The 27,275-nt window shown below is 41.7% G+C and overlaps 1 protein-coding gene across 1 annotated transcript in view; it reads right to left on the bottom strand.

Moving 5' to 3' along the window:
- Window positions 1–27,275, bottom strand: part of TMEM132D (transmembrane protein 132D) — a gene marked incomplete at both ends in the record, with an annotated part of 626,392 nt that overhangs the window by 190,000 nt on the left and 409,117 nt on the right. The window contains one exon of the mRNA XM_081251621.1: window positions 8,216–8,399. Coding sequence (XP_081107747.1) covers window positions 8,216–8,399 — 184 coding nt within the window. The remainder of the gene's footprint in view (window positions 1–8,215; window positions 8,400–27,275) is intronic.

Raw genomic sequence — 27,275 nt, 5'->3', positions numbered from 1 at the left:
GCGTTCGCATTTTCCGAAGATCTCTTTGTATACTGAACTGGTCAACAGCCTTAACTTCGTTTTCACCTAACTTTGTTTTCGCGGTGCAGTGCACGAGTTGCGAGCACAGACTCTGGAGCTCGTCAGTCTAGAAACTACTTCCAGCTCAGCTTCTCAGCTGAATCGCTCGGGGTCATTCTTCAAACACAGTGTGCTTTCATCCATCTGTGAAATGGGAATAAGAGTAGTACCAGCATCAATGGGTCTCTGTTAGAACTGAAGGAGTTAATCCCTAGAAGGAGGTACCTAGAGCCATACCTGGTACATAATAAACAGTAGGTACCTGGTGTCATTATTACTGATGCTGTTTAGGGGGGGTCATGGTGACTCAGCAGAAACACAAAGCAAGAGTGCGTCTCGGAGCAGAGATTTTTCTCAAGGCCTGTTGCAGCATCTTAATTTGCACTTGGTTGAGAAAGTGTAAAAATCAAAGCAGTGCTGTGCTATTCAGTGTGACTGAATTTCCAAAAAGTCTTGAGGAAAACAACAGAGGGTATCTGGCGTACTAATTAACAGGCTGACACAGAAAAAGGGTATCACGAAAAGTCAAATAAAAAGGGGCCAAGAATCTGCTTTCATGCCAAAAATTAAAAAAGAAACTTCATTACTGGAACCAGAAAAGACAGTTTCCTCCCATAATTTGGGAGCTTTTTCTCAAGTTCTGATCTCAGAAGGTGACTGTCATGGACAACGACCTGTGCTAAGTTCACAAGTGATGGGGGATGAAGCAGCCAGTGTGACCCTATTCCACAGACCCGTATGTATCCCAGTGGGTGGTAAGACTGTTCTCTGTGCTTCTACTATGAGTGGTGCCCTGCCTTCTGCCAGGTGTACAAACGGGAAGGGGACATCATTTGATAACAATCACAGAGTTGGCAGGAGATAATTCAGGGAAGGCGGATGAGCCACAAGATTAAGTCCTGAGGGTTCTAAAGATGAGGGGAGGGTGCAGTGGATGAAAAGGCAGTTCATTTTATTTAACAAGAGAAATGTATTCAATTCAGGAAAGCTTACTGAAAATGCATTTATTTCATCAGAAGCTTTACAACAGTAAATTATATGGTTATGAACATGTGGGTGAGTTTTGTCTGTGAGGTTTACAGAAATGTAATTTCTACTGAATCCTAGATTTAGGAGGACATGCCCTGATCAGCAAGATTTAAGAAGATGCAAATAAGATGAGAAGGGATGATGTTATTTGATGATTACTTTCTTGGAATCCCAAGAATTATAGAAGAAAGAACTCAAGATTCAATCAAGTAAGTGAAGGGTCTGGTGAAGTCTTAACTGCATGGCTCCTACCTGCCACTGTCTGGGTTACAGAGGCCCTTAATGCAAGCTCAGGAGAAGAAGGCATTTGAGTTGGAAATAAATGGAAAGTCAGGAGTGGTGCACTGGAGTCTAGCTGCTTCTACTTTGGAAGAGAGACTTGGAGATCAGAAGGGTTTAGGTGGGGTTCAAACAATAAGTTCACATAAGGAAGGACTTGGAAGGTCAAATGGACATCCTGAGTTTAGGTCTTCCGAAGCATCTTGGCTATGGCTCTTGCCCATTTTGGCTTCCAATGGTGTGATCTCAACGGGCAAAAAGAACTCAGGAGTGTCTGAATTCCCCAACTTGACTACTGTCCTCGATGTGAGCAAGGAAATCATGTGGTAGACAGAGCAGAAGAGCCAACAAGAGTCACGTCTGGCTGTAAGGATCCAGGAGGACCCCCTGGAGGAGGTGGCACGGGTGGTGGGCTATACAGAGAAGTCTGAGTTGTATCTGTGCTCCCATGAGTGTCACATTTGTGGAAAGGCTTGCAATACATCAGATTGCACCTCACAAAGAGCACATGGCACGTATGACTCTTTGATCTTGCTTAAAAAGCTCTGTTGGTCTTCTCCAAGCAGCTGCAGGCCTGGGTCTGGGAGACACACCTGTACTCTTATAGCATCTTATGTAGACACCATGAAAGGCTGCCACCGCCAAATCACTTTAGGGTGAGAGTCCTCCTTTGATTTTTTTCAAGGATAACCTGTCTGTCCAGACTGTATCTCCTGATTACATTCCATCTAAAGTCACAACTCAAGTCCAATCACTAAAATTCAGTGGTCAAGGCTGAGACACAGCGAAATAAGAAACTCATCAGAAACCCAACACGGTAAAACGGTGTGTCCTTACAAACTAGAGGAGAGCTGAGTCACACACATCCATCCCACACTTAGAACAGCTACCACAGTTATGGTACCTGAACAGCCACTGCCCAACAGGAATGAAAATAATGTTTGTTTTATTTTAAAATAAAGAGCACATGTTAATATGTTTGAAAGGATATTCCACTAGCTGGTATGGCATTCAAAGTGATGAATATCAGTATCATCATGTCTGAATCCTGGCGGAAGCTCAAAACACTTATTTCAGTGGAAACTCAGGAGGCAGATAGGAGAGAAGAATAATGAAGTGCTTGAGAAACTGGGCACCCCCTGCCACCCCAGAAGGATGTGTTTCAACTCTTCTAAGAAATGCAAACATTGCTCTCCAGAATCTGACACTGACATGCAGTTACAGATATGCACTAATTAGATTAATGGTGATGCTCACTTAATGACCTTTTCCTCAGAATTATATCCCAAAGGACAAAACAAAACAAAACAAAACAAAACAACAACAACAAAGATTTACCCACGAGATAGTAAGGCATCATTTCCTGAACAGAAAAAAAGACTAATGTGATAAAAGTCCTAGAAATACATGAACGGATTAAAAAAAAAAAAAAGAAAAGGTTTTAAGGCCATAGACATCAGGAAAAAATATGCAAAATATCGAGGAAGAAATAAACGTCTTTTGGAAAGTGAGCTTTGAATGGAAGGGCTTAACTGCATCTCATCTCAAAGCTTTCCTGGAGATGGAATTATACATCCTACAAAGAATAGTGGGTCATGTGCTCACTCCCGAGTTGATCTCAAATCCTTAATAAGAGTACAAGGAGTCACAACTGCATTTACTTTTAGCATTCTTTTCTGAAGATTACAGTTCCACCTATTCAAATATGCTGTGTGCGGGTATTTTAATATTTGGAGGTTTTATGAGAACACATAAAACAGGCATGTTTTTTCTTCTTGGTTATAATTAGGGGGAGAGGAAGGATGTCCATTATGGAAAAGATCAGTAGAGTTGACTACATAAAAACCAAACAAATATCTTCCCCCCAAACGTCTGCATGCTATTATATATATGATCTGCGACATCAGAAGGCAAACAGTAAATTGGGAGGAATATTTGCAGTATGTCGATCAAAAGGCTGGTATCACTAGCACATGGAAACTGAAAATAGAAGGTGGCTTCCAAGGGCTGGGAGTAGGAGGATGGGGGCTAGTGTTGAGTGAATGTAGAGTATCAGGGTTGCCAGATGAAAACATCCTGGAGATCTGCTGCACAACAAGGTGAAAATATTTAACAGCAATACAGTGTACAGTTAAAAGGGATCGAGATGGTAAGTTTAATGTTTTGTGTTTTTAAACAACAATGAAAAAAATACTTTTTTAAATGACAAAATAAGAAGTTGAATTTCCAATAGGAAAAGAAAGGTGGCTAAGATCAAGTGTTTAATAAGGAAATGTTTAAAATGTAAACAAAACAGGGCCAATCAAAGCCACACTGAGATATAAGTTTTGCTTAACAAATGGTCTACTTTATGATTTTAATATTCTGTGTTAGTGAAGTTGCAAGGAAATGGGTATCATTACACACAGCAGGTGGAATAGTAAATTGGTTAAACTTTACAGAAGGTGGTTTGGTGACCGTTATCAAAAAAATATAGTATTGCAAATCCTTTGATTCCCATCCTTTGATTCAAACGTATTTCTAAAGGTTTATCTCAGGGAATTAATCAGAGATGTGTGCAAAGATCAGAGGGCAAAAAGGTAAATCATAGGATATTTTATAATAGAAAATCCTTTAAACATTTCAAGTTTGTGTGTTGGTATCATGGAGATATACAGAACTTTGGGGTTGGGTCTAAAACTACAACTTTTTTTTGCCAGTGCCAATAATGTTTAATATATTTTAAACAAGTTTAACATAATACACTGAAAAATACACAGATCATAACTGTACATCTCCATGAATTCTCTCTCCTAAAGGTAGCCATTACCCTTAGCTTTATGGTTTAGTTTTGCCTGATTTTTGAACTTTATGTAAATATAACCACACAGTTTCCACCCACCCCTGCTTCTTTTGCTCCACACTGTATTTTTTTAAATTGAAGTCTAGTTGATTTACAACGTTGTGTTAATTTCTGCTGTACTGCAGTGACTCAGTTACATATATATATATATATATATATATATATATATATATATATATATATACACACATATACATACTTTTAAAAAATATTCTTTTCCATGATGGTTTATCACAGGATATTGAATATAGTTCCCTGTGCTCTCTTGTTGTTTATCCATTCTATACATAATAGTTTGCATCTGCTGACCCCAAACTCCCACTCCATCCCTCCCCCAACCCCTGCCCCCCAGCCCCCAGCAACCACCAGTCTGTTCTCTATGTCTGTGATTCTGTTTCTGTTTTGTAAATAAGTTCATTTGTGTCCTATTTTAGATTCCACATAGAAGTGATCTCATATGGTATTTGTCTTTCTCTTTCTGACTTACTTCACTTAGTATGATCATCTCTAGTTGCATCCATGTTGCTGCAAATGGCATTTCATTCTTTTTTATGGTTGAGTAATATTCCATTGTGTATATGTACCACATCTTCTTTATCCATTCATCTGTCCATGGACATTTAGGCTGTTCCCATGTCTTGGCTATTGTGAGTAGTGCTGCTGTGAACACAGGGGTGCCCTCCCAAATCTGCTCTCAACATAGTGCTCTTCTAAAAAGATACATCAGTGCAGCAGCTGCTGTGCTGAAAACCTTCCATTGGCTCCCCATCACATTTAAAGATTCACCTCATTCTAGCTTACAAGCCCCTGTGGGACCCTGAGCTCAACTCAAAGTATTCTCCCCTCATGGACTTATTGTGGTCCAGGTGCGCTGGCCTTCCCTCTGCCTCTCTAACATTTCAAGAATGTGTAACACAGATGAGTAGATAAATAGATGCAATGATATCAGACGTCTTTCAAAATCTCTCAGTGAATGCATAATGAACAAAAAAAAGTAAAGATGAAATAAAATGGCAAAATGTCTGTTTATGGAAGGTAACCCCCCTAAAAATGGCAAAAGTCCTTTTACCAGTCAAGTCAAAGGTGAAATGAAGCAGCTTTCTCTGGAAAAGAGACTCAGAACACTCCAAATACAAAAGACTGGGGGTCGGTACTCTGAAGACTTTACTCTTAGTTCCAGAGGAAGATGCTCAGATAGTATTAGTAAAAACTCATCAGACCAAACATGTTTTGTTTGGTTTTTTTGCGGTATGTGGGCTTCTCACTGTTGTGGCCTCTCCCATTGCGGAGCACAGGCTCTGGACGTGCAGGCTCAGCGGCCATGGCTCACGGGCCCAGCCGCTGCGCGGCATGTGGGATCTTCCTGGACCAGGGCACGAACGCGCGTCCCCTGCATCGGCAGGCGGACTCTCAACCACTGCGCCACCAGGGAAGCCCAGACCAAACATGTTTTAATGTAATTCGTTCATTTCAGTTCAAGAATCGTGAGCATCCCCCAATGTTCCTAGCAGCATTATTTACAATAGCCAAGACACAGAAACAACCTAAGTGTTCATCAACAGATGAGTAAAGAAGATGTGGTACATATACATAATGGAATATGACTCAGCCATAAAAAAGAACAACATTTTGCCATTTGCAGCAACATGAATGGATGTGGAGGGCATTATGCTACATGAAATAAGTCAGAAAGACAAATACTGTAGGAAATCGCTTATATGTGGAATCTAAAAAATACAACAGGAGGCTCATAAAGATGAATACAGAATGGAAAACACTCAGGTGCCGGGATGAGGGACCTCTCTGAGCCTCAGTTTCCTCATGTGGAAATGGAGGAGGATTGTTTCAAATACTGCTCATTACCTCAGAATACCTATTCTCCTCTTGTTCCCTTGTAACAAAACCTGAGCAATGTGCCATGCTAAAAAATCAATTTATAAGCCTTTCTTCCAACTAAGTACATCCATATGACCAAGTTCTGGCTAACTGGATATACCCAGAAATATTATGTTGGATTCTTGTGAAGACTTCTTGCAAGGGAAAAGGAACTGACTCAGTTTGATTTGCATTCTTACTTTTTCTGGTAAGCAGAATATGGATATGCTGGCTGGCACTCCAGCAGCCATTTTGGACCATGAGGTAACCATGAGGATGGAATCTATACCCTTGACTGTTGAAGCAGAAATAAAGATGGAGCCTGAATCTCGGATAGCATGGGGAACCATACCAGCCCTAGACCACCAACTTTAGGAGTTCTTTTACATGAAAGAAGAAACCTACTTGTATTAAAGCCACTATTGGCCTGGGTAGAGTGGAGTGGGGTTTGTTAGGGTTACGGTAAGGGTTATGGTTAGGGCTTGTTCTCGGCCAAATGCAATTCCTAACTGATAAAAGGGTCAGCTAGGTCTTAGTTGAGATTCTTTCTAGCTCTGCCATTACACACACTTCTGTGATTACACGTATCATAGCCAGAAACGTTGACGTAAGGTGAGAACGGTTTCAGAGACCAGCGGCGGACAGGGAAAGAGGCTCTTGTGAGCGTGGGGATTCCTGTGAGTTGTGAAGCACGAGGGGGTTTGGAACAGGTGGACAGACCAGGCGGGGGAAATGCTGAGCGAGGGAACCAAGCACACCGCCCGATAAAGCGCCAAGCAATGGAAGCCGCTCAGGGCACCACTAAAAGCTCATCAGACCAAAGGTGCCAAAAGGGAGCAAATTCAAGTAATTACTTATTTGAGACAAATGGTCTCGCCATCCCCAGTAATAGAAGCACTAATAGCCTAAACGAAGGAGTGCCTGCTGTCACACATGAACTAATGTACCAGGGGAGGCTCGGTGCCTTTAACAGAAAAGAAATCGTTATGAAGAGCCCTCATCAACTGAAGGACCTCAACAACTTTGCGTTTCCTAATGCACAGCATAATAACTAACTTATTGTCACTAGGCAACTGTCCGCGTCACCTTGTATTGAAAGACTCATTCCTGACGTCCTTTCACAGCCACATAAGAACACTTGTCAATGGTTCCTAATAGATGGTGAGGGGGAGAGAGCAGGCTGTCGACGGATAGGTCAACCCATCCCTCACTTCCGACAGTAAAAGTACTGTTGTAACAGGAGAAAGCTCAAGTTACCGTCCGCAGACTCACAATCCCAAGGCATTTGAACTGGGAAAATTCACATGAAGAAGATGTGTTATTCCTTTGCAGAGAGGCCCCGGGGAAAGGCGGGGCTCGAGAGGGCATGAGTGTGCTTTGTTTAGGTGCACCTGGGTGATTAGTCTTCCCACAGGCAATGTATTCTGTTGCATAGCAACCAGGGGGTGGGTCCTTTCAAGGACGAAAGCCCACCTCTGTTCCACAAATCCTAGGAAACATGTGGACAGACCTAGAATCCTAAATCCTTTAGAGGTAGATGACAAGTTATACATGGATGGCCTGTGAATGAATTATAGTTAATGCTTTCTTAAATAAGCTTGATTAAAAAAAAATTAGTTCTAACAGGAACAAACTGGTGTTTCGCATTAAAACTATATTAACGGCATCTCTTGAAAAGTCAGTAGATATTAAGAATTCAGAATCCGGCTTGGTTTTCCTTCATGGCAAACATGGCAGGGCCTTTTCACTGGGTAGGTGTTTGTCAAGTCACCTGCCACATTTCACTCAGATACTTGATCTGTTTGGTCTCTGCAGGTGTATGTGTTTGAGATCCTCGAACAGTCTCCAATGTATCATACAAACATCTTGATTAAATCATTAATACTTTTCATACAATGGAAGACCCAAATCTAATTCCTGGATTTTGATTACTTTCTCAAGAATATTCTAAAGATATTATTTAGAAAAACTTTTTTTCAGAATTGGTGATTTGCAGTAACTTCATCTTTCAGTTTCCCCCCACCCTGGTTCTGAGCTCACTGATATGTCCCCACTGTGTTTGGGTCGCGGAGTGGTACCTTGCCTTTCCCTGAGGTCTGTATTAACAGCCCAGGGCAGGGACATTCTTACCATGGCCAGTGGGATGACGCCAATCAAGTCCTTCTGGCTCACGTAGATCTTGGAGACGCCCAAGTCAGACGTGATGTCTCCTGGATATTCAACCTGCCATGTAACAAGCTGTGTGGCTGGCGGGTCACTGGGCTCCTGGATTTCTACGTCGATCTGCATGACTTCATAGGAGGCACCCTCCGCACTGGAGAGAAGGAGAGAACAACTTTGAGGACTCGGGTGGGCACCTTTGGCAGGCCATGGACTATTTCAATGTGTGTTCACATCGTCCCTGCAAAGAGCTTGTCAGAAACACGATTCCCAGTGTCCACTGACAGATGAATGGATAAAGAAGATGTGGTACATTTATACAATGGAATACTATTCAGCCATAAAATAGAGCGAAATAATGCCATTTGCAGCAACATAGATGGACCTAGAGATGATCATACCAAGTGAAGTAAGCCAGAGAAAGACAAATATCACTTATTTGTATCACTTATAGATACCACTTATATGTGGAATCTAAAAAAATGATACAAATGAACTTGTTTACAAAACAGAAATAGACCCACAGACATAGAAAACAAACTTGTGGTTACCAAAGGGGAAAGCAGGGATGGGAGTGGAGGAATAGATTAGGAGGTTGGGATTAAAAGATACACACTACTATGTATAAGATAGATAAGCAACATGGATTTACCGTTTAGAATGGGGAACTATATTCAATATTTGTAATAACCTATCACAGAAAATAATCTGAAAAGGAATATATATGAATCCCTTTACTGTACACCTGAAACTAACCCAACATTGTAAGTCAACTATACTTCAATAAAAAAAGAAAGAAAGAAAAAAAAGAAATTCGAACCCCAAAAGAACAAACAACCTTTAACAAGATTCACAGCCTTGGCATGGCCTTAGACACCATCACCCAAACTTCCCAACTCCTGTTTTCTGTGAGCCTCTCAGAGTCCCCAGGACAGGTGTTTGTGGATAATTACAGGAAATGCTGATTGAATTTCCTAAATGCTTTCTTCCCCGTACTCCTTCTAGGAGGATGGAGGATAGGATTCTTTCCCTCACTCCCAGTAATCTTTTTGCTGCCTATATTGGATTTTCCAAAGCCACGGTCCATTCAAGTTGTATGCACAGAATTTTAAAGGACTTTGAGGGTGATGTGGCTTTGTTACCCAGTGGGGGTGAGAGAGAATGGCAGAGAATCAGAGCTGAGGCATGAACAGGAGGATGGGACCACAGGACCCACACGGATGAACAAAGAGAAGTAGCCAGATGTTACCTGGATATAGGAGTCATTCTGACAATGATTAGTTTTTAGACAGTCTGGGTTTTCTAGAAACACGTATCCAGAAATGAATCCAAGTTAGAGTATCAGGATGCCTTTTGCAGCTATTTTGGTTAGTTTAATTTACTGGCTACCACTTCTTCTTTTTCATAGTCTGCTTTTATAAAATCTGTGCTCTTCTAAGTGACAGGTTAAAAAAAAAAAGGAAGAGGTGGTGCCAGCCACTCCCTGAGGGAAGAAGTGAAGAAACAGAGGTGAGAATTCACCTGGGAGGCAGCAAGGAGAGACACCTTTTAACCCTTCGTGACCAAAGCCCCTTCCACCTATCAGATCCTTCTCTAGAGATTTGAATTTCACATAATTGCAAAATGACCACTGAGTCTGACATTTAGGAGGACAAAAGGTTTGGCCTTTTATATACATATGACCAAGCTATTGAGACTTCTCTATCACACCATCAAACCCATGCAAATGTATCAATACAAAGCTCAGAGATAAATGGTGGTGATTTCGGGGAGCCTGCTTCTTAAAGTAAGGGATGAGGTGGGATAGTGGGATATCAGTGGTGACTAGAATAAGAGGAGAGAGGGAGGGAGGAAGGAAACAAGAAGAGGAGGAGGAGGGCAAGAAACAGAGAATGAAGATCAGAAGTACTGCCCAAAGAGACAGCCCCCGTCACAGAGGTTAAATTCCTGCATGAGCACTGCTCTCTCACACAGAACAGGAGTAGCTACAGTTGTTAAGAATCCGCCTCCCAATGCAGGGGACACGGGTTCGAGCCCTGGTCTGGGAAGATCCCATATGCCGCGGAGCAACTAAGCCCATGTGCCACAACTACTGAGCCTGCATTCTAGAGCCCGCAAGCCACAACTACTCAGCCTGCATGCCACAACTACTGAAGCCCGCGTGCCTAGAGCCTGTGCTCCGCAACAAGAGAAGCCACCGCAATGAGAAGCCCACACAGCACAATGAAGAGTAGCCCCCACTTGCCATAACTAGAGAAAGCCTGTGCACAGCCATGAAGACCCAACACAGGCAAAAATAAATAAATAAATAAATAAATTTATTTTTAAAAAGTGATATCTATCTATCTATCTATCTATCTATCTATCTATCTATAGATATATATATATACAATAGAATACAACTCAGCCATGAAAAAGAATGAAATGCCATTGGCAGCAACATGGATTGAACTAGAGATTATCATAATAAGTGAAGTAAGTCAGAAGAAAGAGAAAGACAAATATGATATGATATCACTTACATGTGGAATCTAAAAAAAGGGTACAAATGAACTTATTTATAACACAGAAATAGAGAGGCACCTGGTTTTTAAATCCTACAAGACTCACTCTCTCTTGGCTTTTGAAAGAAAGATGTTGAACTCTTTAAGGTAAACAGTGGTTGTGATAAGAATTGGAAACAAATTGTGTCAGCCACAGTGGACTGATTCCCTCTCTAGGTTTCTTTTCCTAAGACACATACTGTTGTCTTTTTGGAACTTCAAACGAGGGTTTCCACAAGTACAGGAAACTTGGGATTGTGATGCTAGAATGTATCCCGGTTTTTATATTTGGAATTCGCAAGCTTGTCGGTATTCCTCTCCTGTTCATGAAATGGGACAATCCTTCTTTCGGCCGTTCTGAGCCTTGCCTTCTATGTTTAATCACAAAGAAAGGGAGAGTTGCAGAGTAGAACTGGTACGAGCTGAATTCAGAAACTCAGCTCCACAACAGAGGTGTATGGGAATTCCTTCAGAGCAGTAATTCCTCATATGCAGTAACGTGACCCTACTCCATACTCTACACTGTTCCCTCCTGTTTTTTCCTTCCAGGTGCACTAACCTCAAGCAAACTGAACAATCCTGGCCTCCAGTGGAATATGGGACTTTCCGTACCGCCATCTCCCCACATTTCACTCATGGAGTTCACTTTATCAGAAATACCTTTATCCATCTCCCCATAGAGTCAAATTCTTCCCATTCCGCAAGACCCACCTAGAAGAATAACATCAGCAATAATTTTTAAAGTGCTCTATTTACTTCCTCTAATTTTATTCCTTCAGTAACCTTGCATGGTTGTCCTATCAAGTTTGATTTTCTCTTTTCCCTTAGATCCCTTGTCTGGGAAAGATGTAAAGAAAACACAGTTTCTTTTGAGCTAACTTTCCTCTATCTGACGCGCTGATGAAAACACCCTAAGTTGTGAATTCTTAACCTGGAGACCACAGCAAACTTTAGGAAGGTTGTGTATCCTGAAATTGTATGTTTTTCTTGAATGATTCCTTAGCTTGCATGAGCTTCTCAATATTTCTGATGCAGGAGGGTGTGCACCAGGTTCCTGACAATTTCCTCTGTAAATTCTGCATATGGTGATCTAGCTTTGGAATAGCTCATCATGTGTGTCTTGTCGAGTCAGTGGAAATTTGAATTTTAATAACTTTTTGTAAATATTTAGCACTTGAGAGCTTCCAGAACGCTTGCATATTTGGCAATATTTACCACTTCTTCATGTTTAACTGGAAAGCTAAGGACTGTACCTTTGCAGTTGGAGTGTGTGTTTTAGCCTGAAGCATCCTGAAAAGAGTAGCCATGCTTAGCCTGTGTGGCTAGCACAGAGGATAATGCCTGGTATCTGCTGTGTTATAGGAGATAAATAGAGTAGAATTAAGTAGAATTTTATATAATGTGTCTGCATATTTTACATGTGGTGGTTCTCCACTTTACCTAGGCATTAGCCTTGCCTGGGCAGGGGGAACTTTCCTGGTGGTCCAGTGTTTAAGACTCCCCACTTCCACTGCAGTGGGCACGGTTTGATCCCTGGCCAGGGAACTAAGATCCCGCATGCCACACGTCAAAAAAACCAAAAAACAAACAAACAAAAAACTGCCTGGGGGAATTTTACAAATAAACCAATGGCCAGGCACCACTCAGATTTCTGATTGTTCCTGAGTGGTGCCAGGCACCAGTTTTGTTTTATTTTCTCTTTTCTTTTTCCTCTTCTCTGCTTTTCTTTTCTTTCTTCCCTTCCATTTTCCTTTCTTTCTTTCCTTCTTTCCCTCTTTCCTTCCTTCATTTTTCTTCTTTCATTCTTCTTTCTTTCTCTTTCTCTCTCCCTTTCTTTTTTCTTTCTTTCCTTTCTTTCTCTTTCTCTCTCCTTTTCTTTCTTTCTCTCTCTCTCCCTTTTTCTTTCTTTCTTTCATTCTCTCTCTTTCTCTCTCTCTTTCTTTTTTCTTTTTCTTTCCTTCTTTCTTTCCCTTTCTTTCTTTCTTTCTCTTTCTACTTCTTCTCCTCCTTCTCTCTCTCTATCTCTTCCCTCCCTCCCTTTCTTCCTTCCATCTTTCTCCCTGTTCTTTTATCCAGGTGATTCTATTATGCAACCAGGATCATGAACAACTGTGTTAGAGGTTTATAAAGGTTTAATTATGTGGATATCCATGCTCTTGGACGTATTTTGTGTGTACTGGTGTTAGAAATAGAATGTCCTAAGACAGTGGATTTGGGAAATATGGTCAGTAAAAACGTGAAGACACAGATGAACCAAGAAGAAGAAACATTCAGGGTTTCCGATGTCCCTGAGTGTGAAAGTGAGGAGGGACAAGAACAGAGTTCCAGCCAAGGGGGGCAGGGGGGCTGGATAAGCATAAAGCATTCAGATGCCACTTCTGGTGGCCCTACACCCAGCCCCACCCTCCCTACCTCCCTGCTGTCCACCCCCCATGGGCAAGTCAAATAGTTAGCAACATGGATGGGCAACGCTCGATGTGTGAGCTCCATCTGGAAGGTGGTACTGCTGTTGAGTGTGGGCAGGGTTTGCTTGGAGAACAGTGCAGTCACCCACGGAGAGGCTCAGGGCTGGATCACATAGAGGCCTCAGCACACTGTGGGCATGGAGCTGCCTGCAGGTTTAGTTTCTCCCACCGGTGTAGCTGCTACCAGCACAGGTAAGCTAAGAAGCCACCTTCCTGCCCTGTCTTGCTTGCAGCTGTCCTTTGTATGGAGGATGACAGAAGTGGCAGCAAAGGAAGGAATGCAGAGGCTCTCATGGGCACCTCAGATCCCTGCTGACTGGCTCCACATGTGTGGGTTTAGAGGGATGTTTTGTAGTTTATTCTCTTTGACAGAGTAGATGAATAACATCTCCTCGATTTGAGGAACTCTTCTCATTTTCCAATAACGTTCCTCTACATGGGCCCCTTGGTACACTGGGCTCAAAATCTAAGCCTTTTAGATAAGCAACAAGGACTTAAACTGTATAGCACAGGGAATCATGCACATTATCTTTTAATAACCTACAATGGAATATAATCTACAAAAATGCTGAAACACTATGCTGTACAGCTGAAACTAACACAATATTGTAAATCAACTATACTTTAATTAAAATCTAAGGTTTTTTTCACTAGGAAGGGCTCCCTTTGAATAAAGACACACGGTTGGTGACATAGCCTGAGGCCTCCCCAAATTTAAGGAAAATAAAATGCCCTTTCAGGGAACAAGACTCTGGGTCAGCTCAGACACAGGCAATGACCACATCCTCCAGGACCACGGCTCCAAACTCTAAGAAAGGAAACTAAACGTGAGGCTTTGCAGGACCGCCTCAGTGCATCCCAAGTCCAAGAAAGGGCATCATTTTCAAACAAGAAGAAAAGCCTTGTTTTGGGATTGTCATGCTTCTTTTTCCAGAGTGATGGAACAACTAACCTTCATTGAGTACTTTTAATGTGATAAGCACTGTTTTAAGGGCTTTTTATGTCTTACGTCACGCAACCCTCAACATATTCCAATAAATAACTGTTATCTACTCGCAGTTTGTAGACTAGAAACCTAGGCTCAAGAAGGGGAAACTATTTGTCCAGGGTCACCCAGCTACTGTGTGCAGGAGCCAGGCGATCTGGTCACAGGATGCCCACTCCTGATCACTGGGTTCCAACCCCCCCACCTCTTTTTCCAGTGTGAGGACAGGCATGCTCATTAGCATGAGGCTCATTAAAGCAATTTCTCACCCCCCAGTAGAAACACAGGTCAGGATGTTACATAGGGCTTCTTCAAGACCCCCAAACTGGATGCTTTGAGTGAATTCTGCACAAGCAAAGCTGGGACATTTCTGTAACAAGATGCTTTGAGATGAGCATGTCTTGATGGTCTTCAGACAACTCTTTAAGTTCCGTGATGTGTTGATAAATCAAAGCAGAGATGGGGAAATGAGAGCTTTAGATACGGAAGCCTACCATTCATTTGGAGAGATGAGAAACCAAGCAGACACAGACCTGCTAGCCCTAGAACAGTTAAGAGCTAAGTGTTTGAGATGCAAGTCAATGCATCTTGAAGTTACCTGTATTTCTCTCCAGTTTAGAAAACCAACATATCATGGTAGGTCCTTACAAAAGCATACCAGTGATCAGACTGCGTTCTGCCACCACACACGTGGGCAACTGGCTTCCACTGCAAGTAAGCTCCTGGGGTGGGCGGGGGAAGAAGAGAGTGAAATTCCATTTCCAACTTAGGCTTTTCCAGATGGCTCTCTAAAAGATAAATGGGTAAAATTTCTGGAAACAAAAGTAAAGCCGGAGAGAGGGCGAATCTATATCTGAATGACCTTCAGATCACAGTCCTTAGGAAAGAGTTGGAGATTTCTTCCCAAAACTTCAGGACACTTTCTAGAGGTCATATGAATGAGAGCCATTTATGGTTGGGGAGCCAGTTATGGTGGACAGTGTCAGGGTTCCCCCCAAATCCCCTCATATCCCTTCATCATTTCCACATGCCTTACCCCTGGCTTCTAAGTGCTTTTTCTTTTTATAATTTTAGGTTTTTTAGTCTTTATACAATTTTTAAAGGTTACTTTCCATTTACAGTTATTACAAAGTATTGGCTATATTCCCCGTGTTGTACAATACATCCTTGAGCCAATAGTTTGTACTTCCCTGGCGCCCAGCCCTATATTGACCCTTCCCCCCTCAGTGGTAACCACTAGTTTCTTCTCTATATCTGTGATTCTGCTTCTTTTTAAAATTATATTCACTAGCTTGTTGGTTTCTTTTGGGTTTTTTGTTTGTTTGTTTGTTTGTTTTTGTGGTACACAGGCCTCTCACTGTTGTGGCCTCTCCCATTGCGGAGCACAGGCTCCGGACACGCAGGCTCAGCGGCCATGGCTCACGGGCCCAGCCGCTCCGTGGCATGTGGGATCTTCCCGGACCAGGGCACGAACGCGTGTCCCCTGCATCGGCAGGCGGACTCTCAACCACTGCACCACCAGGGAAGCCCGCTTGTTGTATTTTTTACATTTCACATATAAGTGATATCATACAGTATTTGTCTTTCTCTGTCTGACTTACTTCACTTAGTATAATACCTTCTAGGTCCATCTACGCTGCTGCAAATGGCAAAATGTCGTTCTCTTTTATGACTGAGTACTATTCCATTGTGTGTGTGTGTGTATACATACACATCACATCTTCTTTACCTATTCATTGGTTCATGGACACTAAGGTTGTTTCCATGTTGTAAATAATGCCGCTATGAACACTGGGGTACATGCATGGTTTCGAATTAGTGTTTTTGTTTTTTTCAAATGTATACCCAGCAGTGGGATTGCTGGATCATATAGTAGCTCTATTTTTAGTTTTTTAAGGAACTTCCATATTGTTCTCCACAGTGGCTGCACTAGTTTCCATTCCCACCAACCCTGTAGGAGGGTTCCCTTTTCTCCACATCTTAGTGCTTCTGTTTTTCATGATATCGACCTGTGACTTTCCTTGGATGACTCTTCTTGAGTTTCTGGAGCCATCTTGCTCACAAGTGCAAAGAGCTGCACGTGCCTCAGTGTTTCCTGCCCTGGGAGATGGCCCTTGGCCAGAGTCTGATGATGCAGCAGGCAAGCCCAGCTCCCTGGCCTCCAGTTGGGTCAGTTTGGGGCACTGTGCATGCTCCAGAGTCTCCCCATGGGATTAGGCTGAAGCCACCCTGCACGTAACTTCCAAAATGGCATTAGTGCTCGGGTTCTTCTCTTCTTCTTTTACTCTCTCTGCTCTCTTCTTGGTTTCTTGGGAACTCTTCCTTCATAAATCACTTGCACACACATGCTTGTCTCAGGGTCTGCTTCTTGGGACACTGAAGGAATTTTTCAAGTAAGGAGGACACCAAGGGCAACTGACAAATGCTATGTGACAGATTCTGGCAATGAAAGAGAAAGGAGGAATGCGTGAAGGGGCGGAGGTGCCCCTATTCAAGGTACTAAGCTGTCCCAGCTCCACTTGGAGAAACCCTCCTGACCAAGCCCATATTTGTCTGCAATGGCATTTTGGAAGTCTGCATCAGACCCAGACATGGGCAACCAGACGTCTCCCAAATGCAGGAGCCGTGGTCCTCATTTTCCTTCCCTTCACATCTCATTTTCAAGATTAAAATAAGGATATTACTCAAATTGTTTCTTCTTAGACATTAGCACAGGATTAAAATTTTCCATTACTGGCATCTTTTTTCTAGCTTTTTCATTAGCATATTCAGAATAAAAACTTTTCATTATGAAGTAAAATATACTCAATCCCTTTAATACATGTACTTTATAATGAGATTTTTGTCCCCATAAATTTGTCTTCTCACCTCCTCTTGTTTCTGCCTTATAATACTCTGAGGTCTGGTAACCAGAGTGATTCTAGAGAAGAAAAATGGAAAGGTTGCAGCTTGAACGAAATCATGCTGCATTTCTTCCTTTTATTCTGTGCTTCATTGCTCTCTGTCCCAATATTTACTTCATTCATTCATTCATTCATTCAAATGATATTTCTGTAATTCTTCTTATCTACTCGACACTCTTCTGGGTGGTAGAGATGCAGATCCAAAGTGAGCTTAAAAAGATGGAGATCCAGCGGTCGCCCAGACCAAGCTGATTGTGAGCATCTCTTTCCATCTCCACACGCAGTGACATCATTTTGGTAACTTGACACTGACTAGGAGGGGAATATTTTTTTCTTTTTTTAAAAAACTTTTATTGGAGTAGAGTGGGTTTACAATGCTATGTTAGTTTCTGCTGTACAGCAAAGTGAATCAGTTATACATATATCCACTCTTTTTTAGGTTCTTTTCCCATATAGGCCATTTCAGAGTACAGAGTAGAGTTCCCTGTGCTATACAGTTGGTCCTTATTAGTTATCTATTTTATATATAGTAGGTGTATATGTCAATCCCAATCTCCCAATTTATCCCTCCCCCATTACACCCTGGTAACCATAGGTTTGTTTTCTACATCTGTAACTATTTCTATTTTGTAGATAAGTTCATTTGTATCCTTTTTTTAAGATTCCACATATACGTGATATCATATGATATTTGTCTTTCTCTATCTGACTTATTTCACTCAGTATGACAATCTCTAGGTCCATTCATGTCGCTGCAAATGGCATTATTTTGTTCTGTTTTATGGCTGAGTAATATTCCATTGTGTATGTGCACCACATCTTCTTTATCCATCCCTCTGTTGATGGACATTTAGGTTGCTTCCCTGTCTTGGCTATTGTAAACAATGCTGCAATGAACACTGGGGTGCATGTATCCTTTCAGACCATGTTTTTCTCCAGATATAGGCCCAGGAGTGGGATTGCTGGGTCATATGGTAGTTCTATTTTTACTTTTTTAAGGAACCTCCATACTGTTCTCCATAGTGGCTGCACCAATTTACATTCCGACCAACAGTGTAGGAGGGTTCTGGGGGGGGAATATTTACACCATGGAAATTGGCAAATGCCATAACTCAGGGTTCCCTCCAAACCCCCAAAGAGAAGATGGCTGAAGATCCTTGCTCTTCTCAAGCATACAGTCTAGTGGGGAAGATGGTCACGCAATAAGTTGTCACTTCAAAAATTGTAAATTGGCCACTGTAAGAAAAGGTGAGAATCAAAGGTAGCTGGCGAGATACAAGCTACGTTAGAGGACCCTGGTGTAGTCAGGGAGACATGGACACGCTCCCTGGGGCAGCAGGGCTTGGGTTGTGATCTCTATACAGGATGGGTTCCAGGCAGAAGGAACTGCACATACAAACGCCCTGTGCTTGGGGGAGCAGGGTAGCTTGAAGAAAATAAAAGAAACTGGTATAGATGGAACACCCAGAGGGTTTGGAATTGAGGCATGAGATGCAGGGTGGGTAGAGGGAGACAGTCCTTGTAGCCACATTCAGAGCATCTTTCTTTCCAGAGTCAGCAAACTATGGCTGGTCAGTCAATTCCAGCCATAGCTTGTCCATGCACAGATCTTAGGCTAAGAACACCTTTGATATTTTTAAACATTGTCAGAAAATAAATACGAATATGCAGGCTAAAACCCCATTGTAGTATTCCCCCACTGAATAAAGTCTTCCTTACTGTTTAAAAAAAAAAAAAAGAATATGCAGGCTACAAAGCATATGGCACACAAAGTGGAAAATATTTATGATCTCACCCCTTACGGGAAAAGTTTGCAAATCTCTGCTCTTTATCATGAGAAATGGGAAATTATTAAAACTTAAAAAAATAATAAACTAACATTGATTTCAATATGTAAATGCTTGGAAAAAAATCATCACTGGAAGAGATTAGGCGATGGGCAAATATTTATTCCCACTGATGAAAAATAAATTTGGGTTTAAGAGTTGATCTGAGACTGTTCTGAGTAAGAAAAATAGGAAATGAAAGAGCAAGGGTGCAGGCAGAACTCCTGGAATAAAAACTGCAGCTAGGATAAGAATTCACAGACCAGACTTATTTGTATAAGATAAGAAAAAGTATAGAATGACACAGAGAACTCTATTCAAAATCCTATGATAAACCATAATGGAAGAGAATATTAAAAAAAAGAATGTATATATATGTATAACTGACTCACTTTGTTGTACAGCAGAAATTAACACAACATTGTAAATCGACTATACATCAATTTTTTTTAAAAAGTACAGAATGGTCTTAATTGAACTAGGAACAATAGGTCAAGCCAAATTATAGATCACTGTAATGGGAGAAAAAAAATGGAAACAAAAAGTGACATTCTTTCAGATAGGTTATGAGACCTACAAACTGTCTGCAGAACATTAGCATTTGAAACAGAGTAAGGGACATTCTTCATTGTGTGGAACCATCTGTCATCCTGGGCCCTGCCCTATAGGTGCTGAAAGCAAACCCCAATTATTAGTTGTTTATTTATTTTATTTTATTTTATTTTATTTTATTTTTGCGGTACGCGGGCCTCTCACTGTTGTGGCCTCTCCCATTGTGGAGCACAGGCTCCGTATGCACAAGCTCAGCGGCCATGGCTCACGGGCCCAGCCGCTCTGCGGCATGTGGGATCCTCCTGGACCGGGGCACGAACCCGTGTCCCCTGCATCGTCAGGTGGACTCTCAACCACTGCGCCACCAGGGAAGCCCCACACCCCAATTATTATGACAATTATTATTATGCTGAACCACACCCAACACTCTCTAAAGAGAAGCACATACCTGCTGTGTGTCTAGGATCTTTACTCTGATTTATCTGTCCTTAGGGAGTCCTTCTCTGAACCAGGTGGGGTTCAGAAGTGGTCATTTCCTTTCTTTTCTCCCAACTGCACACCGTGTTTTGAACACCGCGATCCTCCATGTAAAAGTGTAGGATCAATGGGCATGAAGGTGGGGGGATGCACAGAACAGGAGGAGGGATTCTTGCTGAGGTCTTGGGATGGGGGGAGAGGAGCAGGCGGTGATGACTTGCTCATTCCACAGCGTAGGGAGTGTGGGATAGGCTCCCCTGAAACTTGCGACCACAGCTAACCTCCATCTGACCACCCAGTGAAGGTTCCTGACCAGGGCATGCTGGGTGGGTTTGCAGTGGGAATGCGGAAAGAGGGTTTTCCAGATCAGTCCACGGATGGGTGGGGGTCAGGAAAGGCTCCCACAAGGAAGTCAATCCAAGAAGAGGTGAGGTCTCCCCTAGAAACGTGGCCATCGCCTTCTGGGCCAAGAAATTCCTGATTCCTTACCTGGATTCCTCCCACTATGCAGTATGGTTTTTGCCTTCCTCGTTCTGATGACAAAAGTGGCTTGCAGAGTCTGCATTTCAGCCTATGGCTCCTTCCTGGATAGGCCCACTGCTGGGGTCTGATGGAGGGGACCCTAGGGGTCAAGAAGTCAAACCATGTATGGGTTTGTCCTTGTCTAGAAACACAAATGAAGTTTAGCAGTCAGGGCATCCTGGGGTACACCAGGACATTGCCACCTGCCAAAGCAGCCCTAGAGTCCCACAGTCTAAATGGGAGTCCATCAAAAGGATGAACGGTTTGAAAACATCACGATGGCTATAGTGTTGAGAAAGGATCAGAGGTGGACCAGAGAATCCCCAGTAGAGATTCAAAAGAAATGAGGTTGTAGGAGAGACACACTTGAGCTTGGGTGGGCGGTAGGAATTGGTAGGACCGATGCTCACGGTGTACGTATACGAGCTTCTGTCTTGATTTTAAATTTTAAGCTCCTGTTGGTAGAGCCCCTGTCTTCCTACCCAATGACTGTCTCCACTGGGTACCACCTTCTACTGCAGATTTGCAAGAAAACAGACACACCACAAAGGTATTCACGGCTCCTGTTAACCACAAAGACACTAAAGCATATAGACCAGCCTTCCCTGCAGCAAGGAAGGGTAAATGAAGAAACTGAAAGCAGGGAAGATACTTGAAGAAATATAGGGGCTCCTTGTATCTGGACAAGGACTCTGTGATGTGCCACTGACAGAAACGTAGACCTCATTCAATGATCTCTCCTCACTCAGCATCTGCATCCTAAATGTCCATCATAAACGTCATTGTTATGCAAATTATTATATAGAGAATGGCTAAACAACAAGGTCTTACTGTATAGTACAGGGAACTATATTCAATACCCTGTGGTAAACCCTAAGGGAAAGAATCTGAAAAAGAATGTATATATATGTATAACTGAATCACTTTGCTGTACAGCAGAAATTAAATCAACTATACTTCCATTAAAAAAATAGAAAAAAACAGATTGAAGTTAAAAAAATTAACTAAACGTCATTGTTGATTGCTATTTGTATACAGAATGCAATCACAGGAAAATACCATGCAAATCTACTGCAAAGGGATGTTTTTAATCTTTTGAAAGATGTTATATTTAATAAAATCCACCAGTGGAATCTTGGATAGAATTGCTTGCATTACTTGATTCACACATGAAATGATTGACAAACGGGGACATGGCAGACATGTTAGTGTTTCAGGGAAAATCAAGAAGGAGGATAACAATTTAAGAACTTCAAAAACATATGACATGACTAACAAAAGCACGAGATAAGCCTTTGATAAAAGTTGATGAAGACCTAGACTACTTTTTCAAAATTGATCAAAACTGAAAGAGGGTTTTTTCTTTTTCCTTCTGAAAGATTACCTCTCCCACTCAACCAATACTGGTTTCAGTCTTTATCTGAGAATAAGGCCATAATTCTAATTATAACTTCTGTTTATTTAAGGTGAAATAACCTGATCTTCTCTGTCTTAAGCTTCATTTATAAATGGCAAGTTCCTAATCAAACTCATCTGTAACTACTTTTATTACGACATTTCAACCTCTATTTGGCATAGATGGATTTTTTTTAGAGTATAGTTGATTTGTTACATTGATACAATTTTGATACAATGTTGTGTTAGTTTCAGGTGTACAGCAAAGTGGCTCAGTTATACATATACATATATCCATTCTTTTTGAGATTCTTTTCCCATATAGGCTATTACAGAATATTGAGTAGAGTTCCCCATGCTATACACTAGGTCCTTATTAGTTAGGTATTTTATATACAATAGTGTGTATATGACATAGATGGACTTTAAATGATTTTTTTAAAGAGTATGTATTATCCTCAGTGAAAGAGGGTTTCCAACACTCATAGTAAAAGAGACACAGGGATGAAGTGGGAGGGATGGAGAGTCAGAAACCACGAAAGGTCTCCGCTCAGAAACAGGAAAGAAAGGCAAAATCCTACTTAAAAGTGAAATATTCTTGGAGTGACCCTGGAAGTGCCCCCCACACCCTCCCACCCCCATCAGGAAGTGTTTTCCACACGTGAGTTGAAACTTCTGCTGCAGACAAATATAGAAAGAAAAATATACTAAACTCTTTCCTCTCCATATCATGACATTTTCTTAAACATATTCACTTGGAGATGGAGAGATATTTTATTTTATGTATTTCTTCTCATCAGGAGTTTTTTTTTTATTATTTAAAAAATCTGATTTGTATGGCATAGACACAATAGCATCCTTGCCAGGGCTGCGGACGGTTCGAGATCACATCGCATCTGCATAAAGGGGTAACAGGAATGCCATCAACTCTTTCTACTCAGCATCTCTGATGAAACCCTAGATGCGCCTTGGGCAGAACACACAAAATCAGAATACAGTGGAATTGGCAAGGAAGAGGAGTAAACTAATTATGTGCAATTAGCTCTGAATATCTCAATCTCTCCTCTTTGGGTATTAGCCAGAGGGTCTATCTTTGAAACACCAGCTCTGCATGCAGGCTCCTTCACCCTTGTAACTCAGATTGACAATTGTACGTGGCACGGCGTTTCCCCTTAGTCTTTGCTCTTGATAATTTTTAATGAAAAATATTTCCTCTGCGATTTACTGCATAGTACAGGGAACTACATTCAATACCTTGTAATAACCTATAATGGAAAAGAAAATGAAAAAGAATATGTATATAATACATATATTATATATATGTATAACTGAATCACTTTGCTGTATACCTGAAACTAATACAATATTGTAAATCAACTAGTTTAATAAAATTTTTTAAAAAAATTAGTATTTCACAACTTCAAAAAATGTTCCCTCTAATCCCTCGACTTTTATGTATTTATATTTTAAGAAGAACACACTAAGAGGAAACTCTTTCTCAGCAGGCTATGTCAGCAGACGGGTCAAAGGAAGGCAGTTTGGAATGAAATTCTTTGTGTTTTGACAAGGGTTTTTAGTACCTCGTCCTAGGGGAAGCGCCATAGCTCACAAGTGATGGCCAAAGAACTGTCTCCATCAGGAAAGCAAGGTAGGATTCCCCAAATGTGCACCTCTGACAGCTAAATTGAATGTAAAATCTTAAGCACAAAAATCTAACACCGTCAGATTGATCCTGAAAGAAACAACAAGCAAAGACGAATTTTCTTTATCTAGGTGTGATCACTTGAAGCACGCAATTGAATTGCTGGAGTGGAAACAAAGGTTCTCCGTTCATATGAAAATGCAAACAGGATTATTAATTGATAGAGATGATCATCCTAGCCCTCCCAATGGTTTTCTCAACTTCCATCTGATGCGACAAATGAAAGCACTGAGAGAGAGGCTCAGTTGTTTTATTCTTTTGCAATAAAAAACCAATTAAAATATGTATCTAGTTAACTGCTCCTAGAAGGCGAGGATTCTGTTTCTTTAGGCTTACCTGGTCCACTCCCACATGAACAAGCCACACCACACCCCAAGATCAGTATGTAATTGTGCTTCAGCCCCTCATGTGCTCCAGGTCTGAGGTTGAAGAATTAATTTGCTGGTTGAGTTACTAGAATGTTAATGAATTTCTCAGTATAAATGTCAACACATTCACTTAAGCTTCATGATTTAAATATAATTAAAGATAAACTTTATGTCAATGCTGGCTTTATGGTTTGGAACATGATGGGTGATTTGCTGAAGTCTCACAAACCTGCTGGAAAGGAGAATTTCATCAAGAAGTTTGTTTTTCTCATATAAGCAGTTGTGTTTGTTATCAGTTTCAAGTGAGGAAAGAGAAGTCACTCACATTATTTTATTGAAGGCTTCAAACATCCACCTATTAACCTTCACAGTTCAGGTCACTCCCAGAGAGATTTTACAGCATGGAAGTTTATTTGGTCTTTGTGAACATTCTCTAAATGAGATAGTAGCTATAGGCAGGGAAATGTAGTGGTTGAGAGAATGGACTTTGGACCGAATTACCCTCAGAATAGAATCCTATGTTACCAGTTATGTGATCTAATATTTAATCTCCTTAAGCTTCAGGTTTCTCAACTATAATATAGTCAATAATCACAACTACCTCAGCACAAATGATCCCATTGAATCATCATCACCAGGGCAAGGACTCCCTCATATACCCATGCAGGTTGTGCACTGCCCAAGTCAAAGACATACCGCACTGACTGTGTGAACGATGCCCCTAGAATTGTTCAGTGCACCACCTGCACACTGTACTCAGAGGGCTGACCAGCATACCAAGAGATAGATGCGATTCTTGATTTATTACCCATTTTCATATCTGTTTCTCTTAGCAGAGAGTAAATGCTTTGAGGACAGGAAATATTCCTTCCCTTTCTTCTCATTTCCTTCCTCCCCCCTTCCCTCCCTCTCTCCCTCCTTTCTTTCATTTCTTTCCTTTCGACTGTTTCTTTTACTCACACTTTATAGACCCTATATGTTTTAGGTTCTCAGTAGATTAGTATTCCATAATGGGGTGATTCGATAACTGTGTGACCAATGTTGGATTTACTCAAACTCCATTTTCCCCTCCCTCTTTACCAACAGAGCCTGATTTGTTCAAGTTGAAAATACCTAACCCCCACCAACAAAAATATAACTGGGGAGCTAGGTTATGTGTATACTTCTGGCCAATAAGATATAAGCAGAAATCTATTTGGTGGAGCTTCCAGGAAACAAGATTTTCCTCTGATAGAGAGGTGGAATTTCAGAGGGCATATGCTCTTTTCACCCACCCTCCTTTCTCTTTCTTTCGTGAAACACTGATATGATGCCTGGAGGTGCAGCTGCCATCTTGTGATTGTGAGGTGGCACAGGAGGAAGGTAGAAGAAGGAGACCCCATTTCTGCCACAACGAATCCAATAGTCATTCACCACTTTAAGTAAAGGAGAAAATAAACCAACATCAAATATATTATGCTCGACCTTATAATAATTCAATAACTTATTCACTACAGCAGTCGGTAAACACAGAGCAATTTACAAATAGCCCAGTCACAGGAGATTGTGATTCAGGCAAAACATCTGCAGTTGTGTCTACACTGCAGACTCAAAATCGGTGTCATTTTAGAACAGAGGTTTATGATGCTGGCTGCACGTTGGGGATCACCTGGGTTGCCAGGTAATACTGATGCTGAGGTTCCGCCTCCCACAGTGTTTGATTTAATTGGTCTGGGGTGTGCTTTGGGCATGTCTTTGGGTTTTAAAAAAGTTGCCTTGCATGATTCAACTATAAAGCCACGATTGAGAACCACCATTTTTGAGTGCAAGGAAACTAAACTGTTTGGGGCAGTAATCCTATGAGATTTGGGGAGGAAGTTTGGAGAAGGGACCATTTAAGTCAATGTCCTCACCTGGACAGCATATTAGAATCACCTGAATCAGTTGAAGCCTCCACTGAATTGGAGGTCAGCATCCCCTTCTCCCCATTCCTTCCTTCCCCACTTCCTAATTGTTGTATCTCCCCAAAGCCTCCCCAATAAAACTTCTGCACCCAACTCTTTTCCTTTAAGTCCATTTCCAGGGAACCCTACCTAAGAGAGAAGCTCTGTAGAATACATAACGAAGGGAAGGGATAGAGATTCCACTTTTGATATGGTAGGCACAGGAGATGTTATGGGCTGAATGATATCCCCCCAGCATTCATATATTGAACTCCTATTCCCCCCCGTACTTCAAAATGTGACTCCTTGGGGAGAGATGACTCCTTTAAAGAAGGCTTTCAGCTTAAATGAGGTCTTTAGGGTGGGTCCTAATCCAAACCAATTGGTGTCCTTATAAAAAGCGAAGATTGGGAAACAGACACACACAGAGGAAAGACCATGTGAAGACAGAGAGAGAACATGGCCAGCTACAAACCAAGGAGAGAGGCCTCAGAAGAAATCAGCCCTTGAGCTCAGATTTCTAGCCTCTAGAACTATGAGAAAATAAATTCCTGTTGTTTAAGCCACGCAGCCTGTGGTCCTCTCTTATGGTAGCCCAAGCAAACTAATACAGAAGGCTTCTCTGGGCATTGGGCATTTCAAACAAGTCATAATTCAAGAGTGATATGAGCCATGGGGACATCTTAGAGAACAGCATTCTAGAAAAGAGAAGAGCAAATGTATTAAGCTCTCAACCTACATTGAGAAATATTAAAAGAAACAGTAGAATAAAAATGAAATATTCTTCCTAATTGTTGAGATATTGCCAAGGGCGTGGTCTGCCATATTCCATAGTGGCCCTTCTCTGAAGACCAATATAAAACATCTACTCAGGTGTTGTTACCAAGAGAAGTTGTGCACCTACTGAGTAACTAGTTTGGATCCATTTTGTGGTCACATTGAATCTTTTACTTGACTGCATTCTTTGGTCTGTAGATCACTAGGACTTTTTTTGTGTGTGTGTGGTACGCGGGCCACTCACCGCTGTGGCCTCTCCTGCTACGGAGCACAGGCTCCGGACGCGCAGGCTCAGCGGCCATGGCTCATGGGCCCAGCCGCTCCGCGGCATGTGGGATTTTCCCGGACCGGGGCACGAACCCGTGTCCCCTGCATCAGCAGGCGGACTCTCAACCACTACGCCACCAGGGAAGCCCCAATCACTAGGACTTTAGAAAGAAACATCTGGTCTACCCCCTGCAACTGAACAGAACCATGCGGTGTATATTTCCATTATGAATCCCCACTTGACTTTTCTGTCTCCATCCAAGTTTTCCTTTCCTTTCCTTTCCTTTTCCCTAATTATTTATTTTTTTAAATCTTTTCTATCATTA

This window comes from Mesoplodon bidens (assembly GCF_964165515.1).
Source record: "Mesoplodon bidens genome assembly, chromosome: 13".
NCBI lineage: Eukaryota > Metazoa > Chordata > Mammalia > Artiodactyla > Ziphiidae > Mesoplodon > Mesoplodon bidens.
The sequence above is the reverse complement of the archived record's forward strand: the minus strand, read 5'-3'. Positions and strand labels throughout refer to the sequence as shown.